The 18,090-nt window shown below is 40.6% G+C and overlaps 1 protein-coding gene and 1 long non-coding RNA gene across 3 annotated transcripts in view; one reads left to right on the plus strand and one right to left on the minus strand.

Annotated features, from left to right (window-relative positions):
* LOC143418954 (uncharacterized) overlaps positions 1 to 896 on the minus strand; it is a 10,135-nt gene extending 9,239 nt beyond the window's left edge. The window contains exon 1 of the long non-coding RNA XR_013098900.1: positions 713 to 896. This is a non-coding gene — a long non-coding RNA (uncharacterized LOC143418954). The remainder of the gene's footprint in view (positions 1 to 712) is intronic.
* adamts7 (a disintegrin-like and metallopeptidase (reprolysin type) with thrombospondin type 1 motif, 7) overlaps positions 1 to 18,090 on the plus strand; it is a 109,031-nt gene that overhangs the window by 58,710 nt on the left and 32,231 nt on the right. For both annotated transcript variants that reach the window (XM_076884639.1, XM_076884641.1), the window contains exons 14-20: positions 2,624 to 2,744; positions 3,109 to 3,353; positions 3,686 to 3,827; positions 10,933 to 11,059; positions 12,923 to 13,136; positions 14,101 to 15,870; positions 16,159 to 16,311. In XM_076884639.1, coding sequence (XP_076740754.1) covers positions 2,624 to 2,744; positions 3,109 to 3,353; positions 3,686 to 3,827; positions 10,933 to 11,059; positions 12,923 to 13,136; positions 14,101 to 15,870; positions 16,159 to 16,311 — 2,772 coding nt within the window. The remainder of the gene's footprint in view (positions 1 to 2,623; positions 2,745 to 3,108; positions 3,354 to 3,685; positions 3,828 to 10,932; positions 11,060 to 12,922; positions 13,137 to 14,100; positions 15,871 to 16,158; positions 16,312 to 18,090) is intronic.

An 18,090-nucleotide genomic window follows, 5' to 3' on the forward strand; every position in this document is an offset into this window, starting at 1 on the left:
AGAAAGGATCAACCAGCGGCAGCTCAGGGTTAGTTGGCCTCGTACACCGATTACGGGGTGCTACCGAGCAATTGTGCTCCAGGTTTAGCCTTTCCGTAGGCCTGGCAAGCTTGTCAGTTTGAGAGCCACGACTGACTTCTCAAAATAGGCCCCTTTTGTGTTGAGTGGGCTTTCTGTTTGAGTACCAGTTTGACACAATTGGCAACCACATGGCCAGGCTTGTGACAGAAAAAACACAGTTTGGGCCTAGATCTTAACACCATAACTGCATTTTCCTTCTTAGCTGGCCCACTTTTACCTGTCCAGGCTGCGCTATAGTGCAGAGGGATATCCTGTCCTACCGCCCTTGCTGTATGAATCAGCTTAAACTCATCTGCCAGGGTGGCAGCTTGCTGTAGAGTTGTAACCCTCTGTTCACTTAAATAAAGGGCCACAGACTTAGGAACAGAGTTTTTAAAATCCTCCACCAGCATAAGCTCACGTATGGACCCCACATCATTAACCTGGCTTGCCGCACACCACCTATCAAAGAGCCTCATCTTCTCCCTGGCGAAGTCAAGATAGGACTGTCCCTGCGCCAACTCCAACCCTCGAAAATGCTGCCTATAGGCCTCAGGTACCAGTTCATAGGCTTGGAGGACGGCACTTTTGATCTTTCCATAAACCAGGCAGTCCTGCCTAGACAGACCAGAACACGCTTCTTGAGCCTTACCTGTCAACCGACACAGCAACATCACCCCCCACACATCTTGAGGCCACTGCAGTGCAGTTGCCAGGCGTTCGAACACACTGAAAAAGCTGTGAACACTGGATTCACAGAAGTCTGGAACCAGGTGAATGTTATTGCTCACAAACGAGCCTCTAGACACCTGTACACTAGCAGCTGTGTCAACCATTTTGGGGATGGTGAAGAGTTAGAAAAACACAACCTAAGTAAGACAATTAACAGACCACTACACAACTTACTTTAGCTGACCAACTTACCTCCCGCCACACACACGTTAACAAAACAACTTACCCAGTTCCAAAACCTTGCCCTGTCTATCTTCCGGAGCGTGCTGGGCTCGAGGCAACTTTAAAGGCAGAACTTCAGCGACTGGAGCCCTGAATTGCCTACCCCCGACAGAGAATTAATCCCCACCCAGGATTACTCCAAAAACAACAAAGGCAAAATAACAAAAGAGTGCCCGAAGGAGGAACTTAAAAAGCTCAGCTGGGCACTCACCTACCTTAACTGGGAAGTTATTAATCTCTAAAAGGTGCCAAAGCGAGATAATCAAAAAGAAAACCAAATCCAACACAGAACTCCCTTTTCAAATATCCCGGACGAGCCCCCACTTGTTACGTTCCCCTGGGGGGGGTCTAGGCGGGGAGGGGGAAGTAACAAAAGTGACCGGGTCAGAAAAAGGAGTCAAGGAGGCGAAACAGTTAAATAAAACAGTTTTATTGAAGTAATTCAACTAAAAGAGACGGACAAGCCGCTATCACCATAAAAGTAACACAAACAAAACTCAGGCATTGGTCAGTAATGCAAAATGTCAAAAGGAAAATGCAGCTCACTAGCTGACAACCACAAAACACAGCTCACCAGCTGGAAACACCGCAAAAGCACTCAGCTCACTAGCTGTACCCACACAAATGGCACTCTGGCCCAGAGCTCACCCTGCTCTGGGCTTAAATACCCTTAATTGCTGATGGGAGTCAGCTGCGCCGGAGGGAAAGGTGGCATCTCAGGTAGGAGGTAGTGGGACACGCCCACACAGGCACCCTCAGGAGAGAGAGAGGCCCTGCTAGGGCCGTAACACTAGGAACACCACGGGAAGCATGTTCCCATCCTAAGTTTGGTCAAATTAATTAATTAAAAAATAAGTACATACCTTTTTTCAAGTATTGTATATAAATGCAACTTTGAGGTACTCAGTTTTCTGTTGCTTTCAACTCTTTCAGTAGTATTATTGTGCTATGAATATCTATTTATTTGCTATTTTGCCTAGCTTTAACTTTAGAATAGAATAAAATAGAATTGAATAGCCTTCTGCCATTGCACGTGCATAATTAAGAAAACTATTGAAATGCACAGTTAAAATTAGTTTATTGATTTGGCAGCTAAATCCATAAGTTAGGTAGCAAGATAGTGATGTAATTAAACATTAATGGATATATTATTTAATATATTATATAGATGCAATTCTGCATAATGCATGCTTAAAAATAGCCATGTTTTCTTGCTATTGTGTTTGCTCTTTTACCAAAGTCAAACTTTGTTTACATGGACTTAAGTAAGAGAACCACCTGATGCAGCTCAACTGCTGCCTTTTGTTTATCTGGATTACATGTTGTGCCTTCATTTGCACCATGCCAGAGTACAGTATCCAGCAAACCCAACCTAAAAAGTAAATAAATAAATACTACACTATAATATTAAGGATTACTTTGAGCTTCATTTGCATCATCTGCCCACTCCAAACAAGTCAAAGGTACATGAGACAGCCTCTGCTGTTTTTCTGGCTTTTAGAAAGCGATGTAACAGGAACTACCACAGTTCAAAGGGTCACCAAGTCACATTTGCTACATAATGTCCGTTATCGTGATACTGATCATTTTTGTGGCATGTTTCTAACAGAATATAGGCTGTGATTACGTGATAGATTCCACTGCTGTAGAGGATCGCTGTGGAGTGTGCAATGGTAACGGCTCCACCTGTACAACTGTGAGGAAAACATTTGAAGAGAGTGAAGGGCTGGGTATGTTGTTTTCTTTTCTGTTTTTTACATTAACCCTACTCAAAAAAGTTATTTTGACATATCACAAAGATGTGTACAAAGAACAGATGTAAGAAATCAAAAGGGATGATGGGTAAACTGAGTCGAGCTGTTTCTGTTTCAGAGTTCAGGATTTATTTGTTGTTGTCTTAACATATTATTCCACAAAGTCTTTGCTGTGGGAGAAAAAACAGATTATAACCTCCCAAAATAGTATGTTTTTTACAGTTGTAACATTTTTGAATGTCTTTTTTGTGGATACATCGTTTAAAACACCGCGTATCAGAATACTTGTATTTCTATTTCACAAAGATTGTTCTTTCACTAAAATTTCACGTCTTTTTAGGCTATGTAGACATTGGACTGATCCCAGAGGGAGCCTGGGACATTCACATTGAGGAGTTGGGAGCAGCTGGAAATTTCTTGGCACTCCGAAGTGACAATCCCAGCAAGTATTTCCTGAATGGTGGCTGGACGATCCAGTGGAATGGAGAATACAAGGCTGCTGGAACAGTATTCACCTATGAGAGGACCGGACAGCTTGAAAACCTGACATCTCCAGGGCCCACTACAGAGCTTCTGTGGATTCAGGTATGAGTAAACCCACGGTTTTAAATGCATTATCCCTTTCTAAGTCATAGAGAAAGACTCTGTTTATTCCCATATGAAAAGGCTGGGAAACAAAGTCCTTTGCATTTTGATTACTTTCAAGTCTTTAAACTGCATACAGTTCTGCTCCAAATAAGCAAATGTAGTAACTATAATAATTTTTGTTGACACTGGAAATAGTCTATAGCTGTGCAAATAAGAGATGGTGAGGGAAGTAAAATTTCACCACTCAGCATAACTATTTTCGATTCTACCTTGCACCTCACTTTCTGTTGCCATGAAACGTTTCTTATTTCTCCTCTCGTGTGTTACAGCTTCTCTTTCAGGAGGCCAATCCAGGAGTGAGGTACGAGTACACCATCAGTCAAAATGTCTCCGAAAAGAACAACACCCCGCTGTCAGTTTTCTACTGGAAATACGGTTCGTGGACTGAATGCAGCGTTACTTGCGGAACAGGTAAGAGAAACAGCTTTGCTATACATAAGTGGGCAAACGTACGGGGAGTGAGAGAGATTATGGCGTAAAATGTGCCACATGCCACTATTTTTGCATGTGGAGGAATAGAGACCGTTTTGATGATGAAGGTGGAGCGTACTGTTCAAAATCTCCCATAGGCGTTTAATGATGTGAAGACCAGTGAAATCGATGATTTATATTCATCTTCAGAGTCATTAAACCCATGAGTGAGCTCTCGTGGAGACATTGTTATCCTGGACGAGGCACAAGAAGTGTTTCTTCACAGGATAAAAGTGGTTGTTCAGAACAGTTTTGTATTGATTTACAGATATTCTGCTCTAGCCAGCGAACCAGAGCTACATCCGCTCACTATAGGGGTCAAACATGAGGTGACTTTAATTTGTCACAAGACAGTCAATAGTTTCTGAGAAACAACAAAAGAATGAAGAATGATGAAGAAGCATTTATGCTGTTGCTTCACACATTTCAAATACAAAAATCTTGTTAAGATTAAAGAGGCCAGTATGATCAATTGTTTGCTATTTGTTGCCCTCGCTGTGCCGTCCTGTTTTCTCTTTTGCTTCTTATCGCTTTCCACTCTCCCGTGTGGCCCTGATGGATGGACCCCCTCCCAGAGCCTTGCCCTGCAGTTGATTTCGCCTTCTTAATTTCTTCTCACATCTGCTCATCTTCCTTTTGTACTGTAATGGCCTCATTTTTCAGTTGAGTGTCACAAGGTTGTCAAATTGTCGCATAATGAATCAAACTCATTTTGCAGGTTACAAAGATGAGACATACAGAAGATTATGGTGGAGGTGGAGACCTTTTTTTGTCAGCCTTGTGTAACCCCACTCAGGATTTATGCATTTCCCAATGTGTGGGGAGTTTCATAAAGAAGAAAGAAATGCCTTTCTGACAAGTCCTTTCATCCCTTTTACATATACTCGCGGACACCTTGACCGCGTGGTTCTTTTAGATTTGACATTGATTTTCTCAACTTTTAACACTAGCATCCCCAGGCTTCTACCTTTCTACCTATAAAACCCGAGAGCAGTCAAATGGTGGAAGTGGAAGCTAAATTGGCTAGTCATTCATATGTATATTAGGTCGTTACCTAGGAATTCTGGAGGGAGGGGAGTGGGGGTGAGTGATTGAGGGGGTGGGGGAGTGGAGTGTTTCAGTTTGCCATCTTAGGGAGAAATCAACACATGTCCTTTGTATGTCCTTTGTTGCTGACATTTATTGATGAAAACAGTACAAAAAACCAACCATTTGTACACATATTTACAAATAATGATAAAAAGTGAGTGAGTACATTTCAACATTTTCAGCAATCACTCACAATCCTGGCACTGCCACGGTATCTGTCGTCTGCATTTACCACATGTGTACCTGTAGCAGTGAACACATCGCACAGTGGCCTGATTTTTTTTCCATCTGTGTACTTGGATTTTAGGTCGCAAGCCACCCAAAACTTGATCCCAAACTTGTCAGGTTTACTTGCAATATACTGCAGGAAACAGCACCGAGTCTTTGATGGGAAAAGCTGTTCATCAACGGTGATATGTAGACCAGGGTTGTAGCACGTGATGCAGTTGGTGACAAATGATCCCCACACACTGGAAATTGCAGTGAACTTATCAGTCTTTGCTCGATCACTGCGGGTGGACTTGTCATCAAAGCGTAGGTGTTGCATGATGTCTTGGAAGCGGTTTCGTGCCATAGTTCCAATTATCTGTGGGTTTCCCAGGTTTGCTGACCAGCAGTCATTTACCGATGGAACCCTGTAAACCCCCCGCAAGATGACAATTGCAATAAATGCCATTAGTTCAGGGAGGTCCATGAACCAATGAACATGCTCCATGCACCACTCAGCAACAAAGGACATACACCCATGTGTGTTGATTTCTCCCTAAGATGGCAAACTGAAACACTCCAAGTTGGTGACTTTTGGAGATTTGTTTCCCTGGATGATTGAGAATGCATCAAGATGAAACACAAAAGGAAGCTCACCGCTTTTAGCAGCTCCCCCACCCCCTCAATCACTCAGTGAGTGATTGAGGGGGTGGGGGAGTGGAGTGTTTCAGTGTTTCAGTTTGCCATCTTAGGGAGAAATCAACACATGTCCTTTGTATGTCCTTTGTTGCTGACATTTATTGATAAAAACAGTACAAAAAACCAACCATTTGTACACATATTTACAAATGGCCTGCTGAGTGGTGCATGGAGCATGTTCATTGGTTCATGGACCTCCCTGAACTAATGGCATTTATGGCAGCAACAAAAGCGGTGAGCTTCCTTTTGTGTTTCATCTTGATGCATTCTCAATCATCCAGGGAAACAAATCTCCAAAAGTCACCAACTTGGAGTGTTTCAGTTTGCCATCTTAGGGAGAAATCAACACACATGGGTGTATGTCCTTTGTTGCTGACATTTATTGATAAAAACAGTACAAAAAACCAACCATTTGTACACATATTTACAAATGGCCTGCTGAGTGGTGCATGGAGCAAGTTTTGGGTGGCTTGCGACCTAAAATCCAAGTACACAGATGCAAAAAAAATCAGGCCACTGTGCGATGTGTTCACTGCTACAGGTACACATGTGGTAAATGCAGACGACAGATACCGTGGCAGTGCCAGGATTGTGAGTGATTGCTGAAAATGTTGAAATGTACTCACTCACTTTTTATCATTATTTGTAAATATGTGTACAAATGGTTGGTTTTTTGTACTGTTTTCATCAATAAATGTCAGCAACAAAGGACATACAAAGGACATGTGTTGATTTCTCCCTAAGATGGCAAACTGAAACACTCCACTCCCCCACCCCCTCAATCACTCACCCCCACTCCCCTCCCTCCAGAATTCCTAGGTAACGACCTAATATACATATGAATGACTAGCCAATTTAGCTTCCACTTCCACCATTTGACTGCTCTCGGGTTTTATAGGTAGAAAGGTAGAAGCCTGGGGATGCTAGTGTAAATACACCAAAATAAAATGATACAACCAAGACAAAAACTGTGGTATGCTGCAAATATAATAATAAACAGGAATTCGCTGTGTAATTGTGTAACTTTATCAGCAGTGTCCTCCTGAAATGCGCCAACAACATTGAGAGTAACGTCCTCCTCTCTGCCCCTTAATACTTTCTGGTCGCTGTGGTAACACGTAAATATTTCCTTCAAAATAAGACACAAAACTACAACACGGGAAAAGACCCAGGGAATCCGAGCTAACGATAAAAACCATGAAAACCATAAATTTCACATCTGAACCTCAACTCTCGTGGCCCGGTACCGAACGACTCACGGACGGTCTGTGGCCCAGGGGTTGGGGACCGCTGCTGTATACCATAACATTTAAACCCCAAATGTCACTTGTCAGTTGTATGTCACCATGGTGGCATGGTTGTTGGCAATATTACCTCACAGCAGTCAGGTCCTGTGTTTGAATCCACCATTTGGCTGAGACCTTTCTGTGTGGACTCTTCGTGTCTGTGTGGGTTCTCTCTGCGTAATCGGGTTTCCTCCCACAGTCCACAGACATCCAGCTAGTTGGGTTTAGGTTTATTGCTGATTCCAGACTGCCCGTCAGTGCGAATGTGGGCATGAAAGGTTTTCTGTCGTTACTTTTTTTTGTGTAATTTTGTTGTTGTTGTTTTAAAGTCACTACATAGTTAGCACCAGTCTGCCTCTGGTTTTGGATGATCTGGTAACAAGATTGAAGTTCAGATTGGTTAGTGTTAGATTGTAACATAAAGATTAAAGCTGGGAGATTTTTTCGATACCAGGTGTAGAGTTTCTGTGTTTACTTCTTTGTGTGTTTTCAGGATTGCATCTTTGGTATTTTCATGTGGTTTACTTCATTCCTCATTTATGTAACTCTTTATTTGTCATATAGCTCTTTAAATGTTGTTTTAAATATGGATAAAAATGACTCTATCCCTCCTGACTTCTGTTTCTGGAAAGCACCAGTGTATGTCTTCTTTTTCAATAAGATAAAAGGAAATGAAAATACGTAATTGAATGGTGTTCAAAGTTCAAATCCATTTTAAACTGCCGAATGGGTATAACAACAAGCTTCTGCAACCCCTAAAGCTTGTCCAATTTTGCCAAGTAGTCTCAGTGTTTAGATATTTCTTTCCTCTTCTTTTTTCAGGCTTTTATTTTATTAGACATCATTTATCTGTATAACCTGGAAATCTGTATTAACCTCCCAAATAGAGGTGTTGTTTTGATCTTGAAGATCAGTCAGAGCCTTTTCAATGATAGTGAAACTAAATCAGTGAAACTGTTGTCCTGTTCTCGGAGACAAATGAAAAATAAGATTTGACTTTGCTTTCAAATGCATTTTCAAGAGTGATGGCCTTGGATGAATTTAATCATGCCAATACTTGTAACAATAACAAGCTTCACCGAGTGTCTTTCATTACTGCCTTTGTTGATCCTTTCATAAATATCACTTTACAACCACCAGCGAGGAAATTCCTATTGAGCCTCGCTTCAAGTAAAAACTGCACACAAACCAAATTGTGTTCCTTTACTAAAGCATTGATAATGCTTTATTGTTTAGTCTTTTTGTTTTGTTTTTTCAAAGAGGACAATTTTTTATAGCATGGTGACTCAGTGATAAATATCGCCGCTATGCAGGAAAAATGTCTGAGCCTCACGATATAACAGCGCTCTTCTTAATGTGGCGCTTCCATGTTTTCCTTGTGTTTGTTGACCATTTCTTCCCAGAGTTCAGTTCGCTCCTGGCTTTAAACCATGATTCATTTTCCATCAGAGATATTTGGATGCCACTCAGTTTCTTCATCCTGATCACCAAAGCTGAAACATCTGCATATGTTGATGGAAATCATTTTACTGAGTGGGCTGTCTAGACTTGGTGGGATTCAGAGATTTGGAAGTGAAAGGCTTAATTCTGAAAATGCCATAAGGGCAGCAGCAGCAGAAGTACAGAAGAGCTAATACAATAACCTCATCTGCTTTAGTATTCGTTAGTTAGTACACGATAACAAGACAGTACAATGGTATATCTAGCTGGAGATTCTTTATCTTCCCTGGGTGTCCCTGTTTTACCCACATTCATAAGCTTCTCGGTGTACCAAGAATTCATGATAAGACAACATTATTTGTCCAAGTAGTGTTTAAATTTAGCCACAAACATCATGTCATCAATATGGGGTGTTTCTCTGTATTTTCCCCCCATATCATTTCGTTTCTTCTTTTCTCTGTGCAGCTTCCAATCTCACATAGCTGTCATGACCCTTAAGATGTATCTTTGAAGGTGTAAATTAGCTATCAAATGTGCATTGTGGCCCTCAGCAGGATCAGAGCAGAGGGCGCTGTGAACTGAGGGTTGTCTTCTGCTTCGACAGGATGAAAGTCCCCTCAGGAGAGTGAGAGGAATGATGGAGAGCGTTATCACATGAGATAAACCTGTTGTCAGCCTATTAGGTACAGTTAGTGCAGTGCTTTTTGAAACCATAAAGACTCACCATCCGTAAATGCACACCACGATTCTGTTGATATCTTTTCTTGTGGTGTAACCATTTAGCGTCAGGTGGCTACAATTAACAACCAACAAATTTGTAAAATATTGGATGAGAAGAGCTACGTGACACGGGCTTCGAGAAGCTTTGAGAATTTGGTCGATTTTTCGTTATATTTTTTACATGTACGTAAAAGCAAAGGTATCACTGGAACTGGAGCAGTTGGTACTCAGCATACTGTTAAAATTCAACAGGACTGTTCAAACGTTTAATATTTAATCAGAATCCTTTCACGTTTAAACATGCACATATTTCAAACACTGCCTACAGAGACTTTTAAAAAATGGCTTTAAAATTTTCTATATATCGCTTAAATAAAGGAAACCTATCATCATTAAAATGTTTTTTAAATTTTTTTCACAGTTCTTTTTTCCTTTCTTCTTAACTCATCTTGAGTCACTATTTTTATTTACCTTGTTTTAATCATTGCCATTAAATTACTTTTACTAGTGTGTTTGTTTATAAATCTGTTATTGGTTGTCCATATGTTTGAAATAGAACGATAGCTCTTAACTGCCTAACCACAGGCATATGGATTTAGATCAAATATTTATATATTAGTCACAAAAATGCAGATTCTTGGTTTATCTGCAAAATGGTTTATTGACTGTGATGCTTCTCATGAACACCTCGAGCCAGCGTGTCCCCAGGTATTTTCAATAGGAGGAACAACGGGACTGAATGCTGACCAAGGAAGGTTTTGGATATGAGTCATCCTGAAAGGCTGGCGCTACTCTGACAGGAGGCATTGTCCTGCTGAAATAGCCACAGGACAGTGTGCAGCCACAAGAGTGGCACAGCTACAGCTTGGAGAACCTCATCTTGGTACCTCTGTCCAGTCAGGCTTGCCAGCAGTGCTGGCTTTCAGCCACCAGTCTGGCCTCAGTCGCCTTCAGTCAGTTGCAACATGGTGGCTTAACATGACAGTGTTGTAAATACTGGGTTTTTTTGTGGATTTTAAGACTAATTGTGTGATACTGTAGTAAATTCGTGTTTGGTAAACGTATTACCAACCCCTCCATGAACTAAAATCAACTGGAATAGGCTTTGACTATGTTAGGGTTTAAAGTGATGTTCTGAAAAATGGATTTAAAGCAAAGATTCAAAATGTGTTTCATACGTTTTTTTCTTCTTCGTCTTCGTTTTTTGGCTCATTTACATTGCTCGCAGCATTTATCTCAGCATACACCATTTCACAATGAAGTGAATGAATCAAAACACAAACGTGCCAGTGTAGCAGTCTTTTTTCTTAATGTTAAATGGTTCAAAATTACTTTTGTTGTGAAAGCTATGGAACGGGTTTGCAAATAAAATGTACATTAAAATGGGCAGCTCTGTTTTTCCACTTCCACCCATATTTTTAATTATGTTGTAAATGTAATCCTTTAGTTTAGTCTGTTAACATCTTTTTACAGCCCTTGGTATCGGATTCAGTTTTTAAAATGTGTAACGGATAAATATGTTGACACTTTTTGTTTTGTTTCTTATAATCATTTATAAGTTGTGTACTAGATGTCACAGAAAGTTTCTCTCTTCTGTATTTCAGGTGTTCAGAGGCAGATTATCCACTGTGTGGAAAAGACAACTGGGATAGTTGAGGAGCACTTCTGTGACCACTTAACCCGACTTGACCACAACCAAACCAGCTGTAATAAGGATCCTTGTCCAGCCATGTGAGTTGGGTTTTTTTGTCTCCCAGTTTTACAAAAGGACACGTGCAGTGTTGGTACTTTAACCCTCGCACACACAAAAAATTCTGCGTGCTCTACAATCATCAAACAATCAAAGCTGCCAAACCTAAAGTTACAGCAAGTTTAATATTATTCTACAGAATAAATTTCCATGTTGTAACAGTTTTTAATTAACTCAAAAATTGCAGTTTGACATTTATTTTAATTTACTTTTTCAAGCCTCTGAAGACAAATTGTTTTTTATGTGTTTTCTTTTTTCAAAAAAATTACCTTTTGACTTTTTTTTAATTGGACAAGACAAGAGAAGTGAAATAGCCAGCAGGCATTTTTACTTCCATGCATTTTACACCACCAAAGTACAGCCTATCATCTTGTTTTAAGAGCCCAGTGTCTTCTTGGAAAAGGATGTTTGGCCAGTGGATCAACCCTTCTCTATGGAGGCTGCAGGAGTGCCATTGTTTACGCTTTTGTGGGATGTTACAGTTGATGTTCAAAAGACAGTGCTTGAATTATGATCCATCCATCCATTCGCTTCCGCTTATCCTTTTCAAGGTTGCGGGGGGCGCTGGAGCCTATCCCAGCTGTCATAGGGCGAAAGGCGGGGTACACCCTGGACAGGTCACCAGTCTGTCGCAGGGCTAACACATAGGGACAGACAACCATTCACTCGCACATTCACACCTAGTGACAATTTAGATTAATCAATTAACCTATCCCCACAAGCTGCATGTCTTTGGACGGTGGGAGGAAGCCGGAGTACCCGGAGAGAACCCACGCAAACACGGGGAGAACATGCAAACTCCACACAGAAAGACCCCGGCCTGATGGTGGAATTGAACTCAGGACCTTCTTGCTGTGCGGCAACAGTGCTAACCACCGTGCCACCGTGCTGCTTGAATTATGAATAACAAAAAAATTTTTTGCAGAAATAATTAATCATTTATTTGTTTGTTTGTTTGTTTCAGTTCATGTGGAGAGTCTAAGGAGCTTGAAAAGAAGGCGTCCTTAAAGACATTTCACCTCTAATCCAAGAAGCTTCTTCGGATGAGAGGTGAACCAACTTCAAGGACCAGACGCCTTCTTTCCAAGCTCCTTAGACTACAATGACCTGGATGACAGAGAACCTTCACAGACATATTCATGTGGAGATGATTTTTTTCTATATTTAGTAATGTTTAGATTTTTTTACAAAGACAAAGTTTGCCACTTTTAGTTTTCTGTGAGGAAACTTTGGAGTTGCATAAGGAAAAAGGTCCGATGTAAAACAAATAAAATAAAATAAATCTACACAAATCAAATATGCAGAGCTCCCTGCTGTTGCCATGCTTTGTTAAAAAGTGAGTGAAAAATATCTTCTTTATTTCTCTGTTAGATGTAAAACATGCCAGTAAAGATTTTGCATGTAGAAACTCTATAACAGTTTTTTTAGAGAATATTTATTTCCAGTGTCGATGGTAATCTATAAAAGTCAATTACAACAGACACACATCAAATACAGGCAGCGAGGTTTATATTCATAATGGATGGATGGATACATTCTCACTGTAAAAAAATCAGCAATATAAAGGGTAAAAATACTGTTATGTATGCATAGCCTTTTTTTGCTTGAAACTAAATGTCAAACATAACTTTGAAAAACAAAAAGAAAAAAAAATACAATGAATGCTCACTACATTGCTGCATGATAATTAAAAAAAAATATGTATGTACGTACGTACATACGTACAGCCATCTAAAACCACCAAGACTCATCTTTATTGTCACAGTCATTAAATACACTCTTATTCTACACAAAGCATAGCATTGCATTTGAAATCAGTGTAATCTTTGTGTCTTGTTGTGTAGATGGTGGGTTGGGGAGTGGCAGAAATGCTCAGCGAGCTGTGGGAGCTCAGGCCAAACTAAGAGGACAGTTCTTTGCATTCAAGCATTAAGTGCGGAGGAGCAGAAAGCCCTGGAGCCCAGTAACTGTGAACACATCCCCAAACCTGAGTCACTATCCTCCTGCAACACACACATCCCCTGCCCAGCAGACTGGATCACTGGCAGCTGGTCAAAGGTGAGTGTGGGTCAGAATCTGAGGTTCAGGTGTAACCAGACAGCAACCTTCACATTTGGGGAAAATGAATTATTTACTAATCGTGGAGAAAGTTTTCTAGTTTTTTCTATTTTGAAAGCATTCATTCACACAGAAAATTTTCACATCTCAAGCTTTTTGAAGTATAATTCAGTTGTTTTACACATTTAGTGTTACTGATCATTTAAGACACTGCTGGTTGCTTAAATGTCTTTTGTGTAACTATTCTCTGACTCTATTACACATAGACACAGTGTGGAATAAGGCAAGAAGCCAGATTTAAGGGTGTTTAAATGTGAGCATTTATACCCTGACCTCTCCCTATTCTCAGCATTTCTCTGTACTTTTTTTTTTTGCCAGGCCTTTTTGAATGGATATATGAAAATCTTTTGTCCAGACCAAATTGTTTCTCCACAGCTGTTTGAAGGATGACCATAAATGTATGGTTTAGATAGTCATCTCCTTCAGTCTTAACTGCTCAGCCTGTTTGTGACAAGGACTAGTTGAGAAAGATATAGCATTAAGTGAAGGTATGGCTGATGCCCTTCCCCACACAGCACCAATCTTAACACCTCCTTAGCCTTCCTCAGCTACCTCCATTTCAGAACTCCCTGCTGTCCATCCTCCTCTCAGATTAACCTGCCTAGACACATGGCTGTCATGACTGGTGAGGTGACAGCTGGATCATCTACACTAAGTCTAGACCCCTGATCTCATCAGTCCTAAGGTCCTGAAGTCCTGTGCTGCCCAGCTGTCCTGGAACAGCTCTTAAACCTGAGCTTGATGCGGGTACCAGCGCTATGGAAGACATCATCATATTGTTTTCCAACAGAGCTTTACACATTTTATAGTCTTTGTTATGTTTTTTAAGCACATTGTAAATCTACAGAGCTGTTGCATGGCTTAATAATGCTTTGGTCTTTTCTTTTTTTTCCCCCTCTTACAGTGTTCACTGTCTTGTGGAAGTGGAGTACGTCACCGTAATGTTACCTGCTCTAGAAACACAGGGGTTGATTGTGACCCCCAAAAGAAACCTTTAGCTGTTAGTACCTGCTACATCCAGGAATGTCCACAGATTGTCGATAATTTTGGAGGTTTCGACTGGTCTGGAAGTGGCTGGTCCAGCAAAGAAGTGCTTAATGAAATAAACCCCATACCCGAAGTCAAACCTCCTGCCAAGTACAGCACCACCAGAGAGCAGCCAAGAGTTCATAATGACCTTAATGACATCGTTGAGGGAGATTTCCACTACCACAACAACATTGAAAATACTGATCACTCTCAGGACAACTATGTCCCGGTGGATGATTTTTACTATGACTATAACTTTATCAACTTCCATGAAGACTTGTCAGATGACTTTGAGAGCAATGGAAACATTTCAGTCAGTCACGGTTTGAGTGTTTCGCAGGAGGTCGAGCCAACCCACAGTGTAAAAGAAGATGCTCACAGAGAAATTGCAGCCACTCCCACAGCTACTTCAGCCGTTCCAAAGCCCACTGCCTACACTTTGGAAACAGAAAATCCTCAGAACACAAAAGTGAACGTAACAAAGGACAGTAAAAATGCAGCGGCAAAAGAGGTTTTGCAAACAAATTCTGAAAACTTGGATGACTATCTTTCTGAGGATTTTCTTCTGCCTGTGTCGACCACTCACTCTCCACTACTGTCTACAACTCAGCAATCAAAACCAGCGGCAGAGAAGCATGGCATTCTGTGGCTGCCTGAAAACATTAGTGCAGTGCCTAGTCTGGGTTCCACTACAAAGCAGCCTTTACAGGATGTGAAATGGGGGCAATATGCAGAGGAGGCTGAAAATAACTATGACAGCTTCAGTGAGGAGGAAAATCACACTGAGGATGTCACTATGACTCCAAAGCAGACTGTTTCTACTCCGAGACAACAAACAGCTATCAATACTCCTGACTCTACTGTTGAAGGGGCTCAGGAAACAAAGGAATATGATAATTATGACTATATCTCTGCAGACCAAGATAATGTCGAGAGTCCAGAACCTTCAGGTCCCCCCACATCAGAAACTACAATTCAGATTAAGACTGAATTTCCTCTGGATGAAAATACTGCAGAAATACCTCAAGCCAGTGGGTCAACATTATTTTCAAATGCCTTCACAATGGATGATGTCAACACGGATCAGACTAATTTTGATACATTATATGCCACTACCGAGAATTATTCACGGGATACCGACAGAGACCTCAGCACAACCTCACTTCCTGCCTCTGAGAAATCCATTCCTCCCCCTGTTTCCTCTTTGCTCATCTCAGGTAACCAAGAGGCCTCCACATCATTAACTGGAACAGCAATCATACCTCCTACTCAGTTTTCTCCAGCTGATTTCCCAACGCATATGATGAAACCGATTCCGTCAAAGCCAGAGTTCACTAAAACAACTGGAACGTATCCCACATCTCAAGCTCCGTTGTTTGATGTAGTGAATTATGACTACAACGAAATAGCCTTTCCACCCGTGGTGAGGAGCGGCATTAACAGTGATCCTGGCTCTTCATACCAGGTTTCAACAAACTCAGGAGCCACTCCTCAACACAGCACAACATCAGCACAAGACTTGGAGTCGCCCACACCTGCTGTGGCCTTTTTGCCAACCGTTCCAGCTGTCCTAACATCTGTCCAAACTTACGTCCACACACAAAACACTGCAGCTGCCTACTGGATTGCTGGCAACTGGAGTGCTGTACGTATGAAATAATTTACACATTACACCTGCTTTTATTTTCCAGGCAAATAAAAAACACAAAATAAAAGCATTATCTTCATTCTTTAGGGACAGGATTTGAGCTAGGGTTAACACAGCAAGCGTCAACGTACATAATAAACTGCTTTAATACCGAAAACATCTCTAAATTTCAAATGTGTTCTTATCCACAAGCTTTTCTTGTGCGTGCTGGTTTTCTTTGTGCATCCAGCCTCAAATTGTGCAGCACAAAATGATTCTAATATGAGTTATTATGTTTACGAGCAGTGCTCCACCACCTGTGGACTCGGTGCTATCTGGAGAACTTTGACTTGCAGTACTGGATCACAGTCGGACTGTGATCCCGCAAAGAGGCCCGCACCTGCCCAGAGGTGTTACCTGCGCCCATGCTCTACATGGAAAATTGGGGAATGGAGTAAGGTGAGACTACTTGTTTTATATATCATATATATGTATATATCATATACAAATCAAAAGTTAAATAAATAAAACTGTAATACGGTGGACTTTTCTATTTACTATTTTTTATTACGGCAGGATTTTAGGCAACGGTGATTTGTCTACGACTTTGGTCTAGACTGAACTCTAATATCTCCGACTGGATTTGCAAGTCAAAGCTTTGTGTCTGATATTCTAGTTCAAAGTTGGACAACAGCTTGGTGTAATAAATGTGGGCATGTTGGCATTTTGATGTTTTGTTTGCATTGAGCTCAGTGTCGTGTTTACTCAGCCTCATGCAGACTCTGACGTGGCTGTAGACTTATTTTTTTGCAGTCGTATTTTATAGTTTTTCAATAACAAACAAACAAACCGATGCAATGTTCCCCACCCCCTGGGATTACAGATACACGATGGAAAGAAAAAGAAAACAGCTTTGATATAATACATGGAGGTGGATATGAATAAGATAAAGCTAGTATACATTTATGGAAGGAATAAACATCATTGCATTGTGATTTGCCGCCTTTTCTTTTTTTACACATTCCATGAAAAGTCACAGAAAGCGTTTCTTTCATCCACATGTTGAAAGATGGAGGTTTGTCAGAGAGAAAATGTTTTCAGGCCAATAAAGATGCAAAAGCGATTGTTTTTGGTTGTGCTGCAGGAACCATGAGCTCTAAAAAAAGAGACCTTGAAAATGAAGATGTATGTACAGTGTTATTTTTTTCTGCACAAAAATGACAGGGCTTTGAAAGAAAATCTTCAAAAATTCCAAAGTCCCAAAACATATGAGCTACAGTAGCTGGAGCTTCGTGGCAATGTAAACATGCTGGGGTACCATTAGGATATGTTTTTTTACAAGTTTCACCGTTGACCAGTGCAAATGATGTACCAATTTAAACTGAATCGGACTTTGTTTAATGCAAAGAGAAATATGAAAACATTCCCCGGGGAGGTCAGTGTTAGATCCTATTGCCATGGCACCTTTGTTTTTCCCCATGAGGATGGATTCATACTCTCAATCTTAGTGCAGACTTTAGACATATTACCTTTTCATAGAAGTAAACCAAGTTTTTCATCTATATCATTACTGGCTGTTAGATATTGGAGCCTGAAATGCTTACTAAGAAAACTGCTAATTTATAAAATATTTATAAAAAAACAATTCATAAATAAATCTGCCTCAAGTAAACACGAGTGTTCATTTTACAAAAAGATTTCTTAAAAAAGAGCTAGACCATTGTTTCTGTGCCCAATTCAATTCAATTCAATTGTATTTATATTTCGCCAAATCACAACAACAGTCGCCTCAAGGCACTTTATATTGTAAGGTAGACCCTACAATAATACATACAGAGACAGTTTGACTCTGTTGTAATGGGGTAGAAGAGAGAAGACAGAAGAAAGACCAATGCATGTATACTTATGGGTCGTCTGTCCAACCCAATAAGCTAAACCAGCACTAGAGAAACGAGTGATGTGAAAATATTTTTGCAATGGACCTGTTCCATACAACGGAAGAAATCGAGTTGTGTAGTTCTGTAAACGCAGATTTGGGTAAGAAAACGAGCACCATATGGAAATGGTACAAAAGGCAGAAGAAAACCATCATTTTGTTTGTGTTAAATCTTCTTGTTTCCAGCTCTCTGTGTAAAACTGAGAGTGATAGGTTAAAGTTGTACCTTTTTGGACAGGTTGGGCAATGAGAAGAAAGTTGTGCTTGTTTAAAGATTTCATGGATTAATACACTTCTGATCA

Source organism: Maylandia zebra, linkage group LG1 (genome assembly GCF_041146795.1).
Source record: "Maylandia zebra isolate NMK-2024a linkage group LG1, Mzebra_GT3a, whole genome shotgun sequence".
Classification (NCBI taxonomy): domain Eukaryota; kingdom Metazoa; phylum Chordata; class Actinopteri; order Cichliformes; family Cichlidae; genus Maylandia; species Maylandia zebra.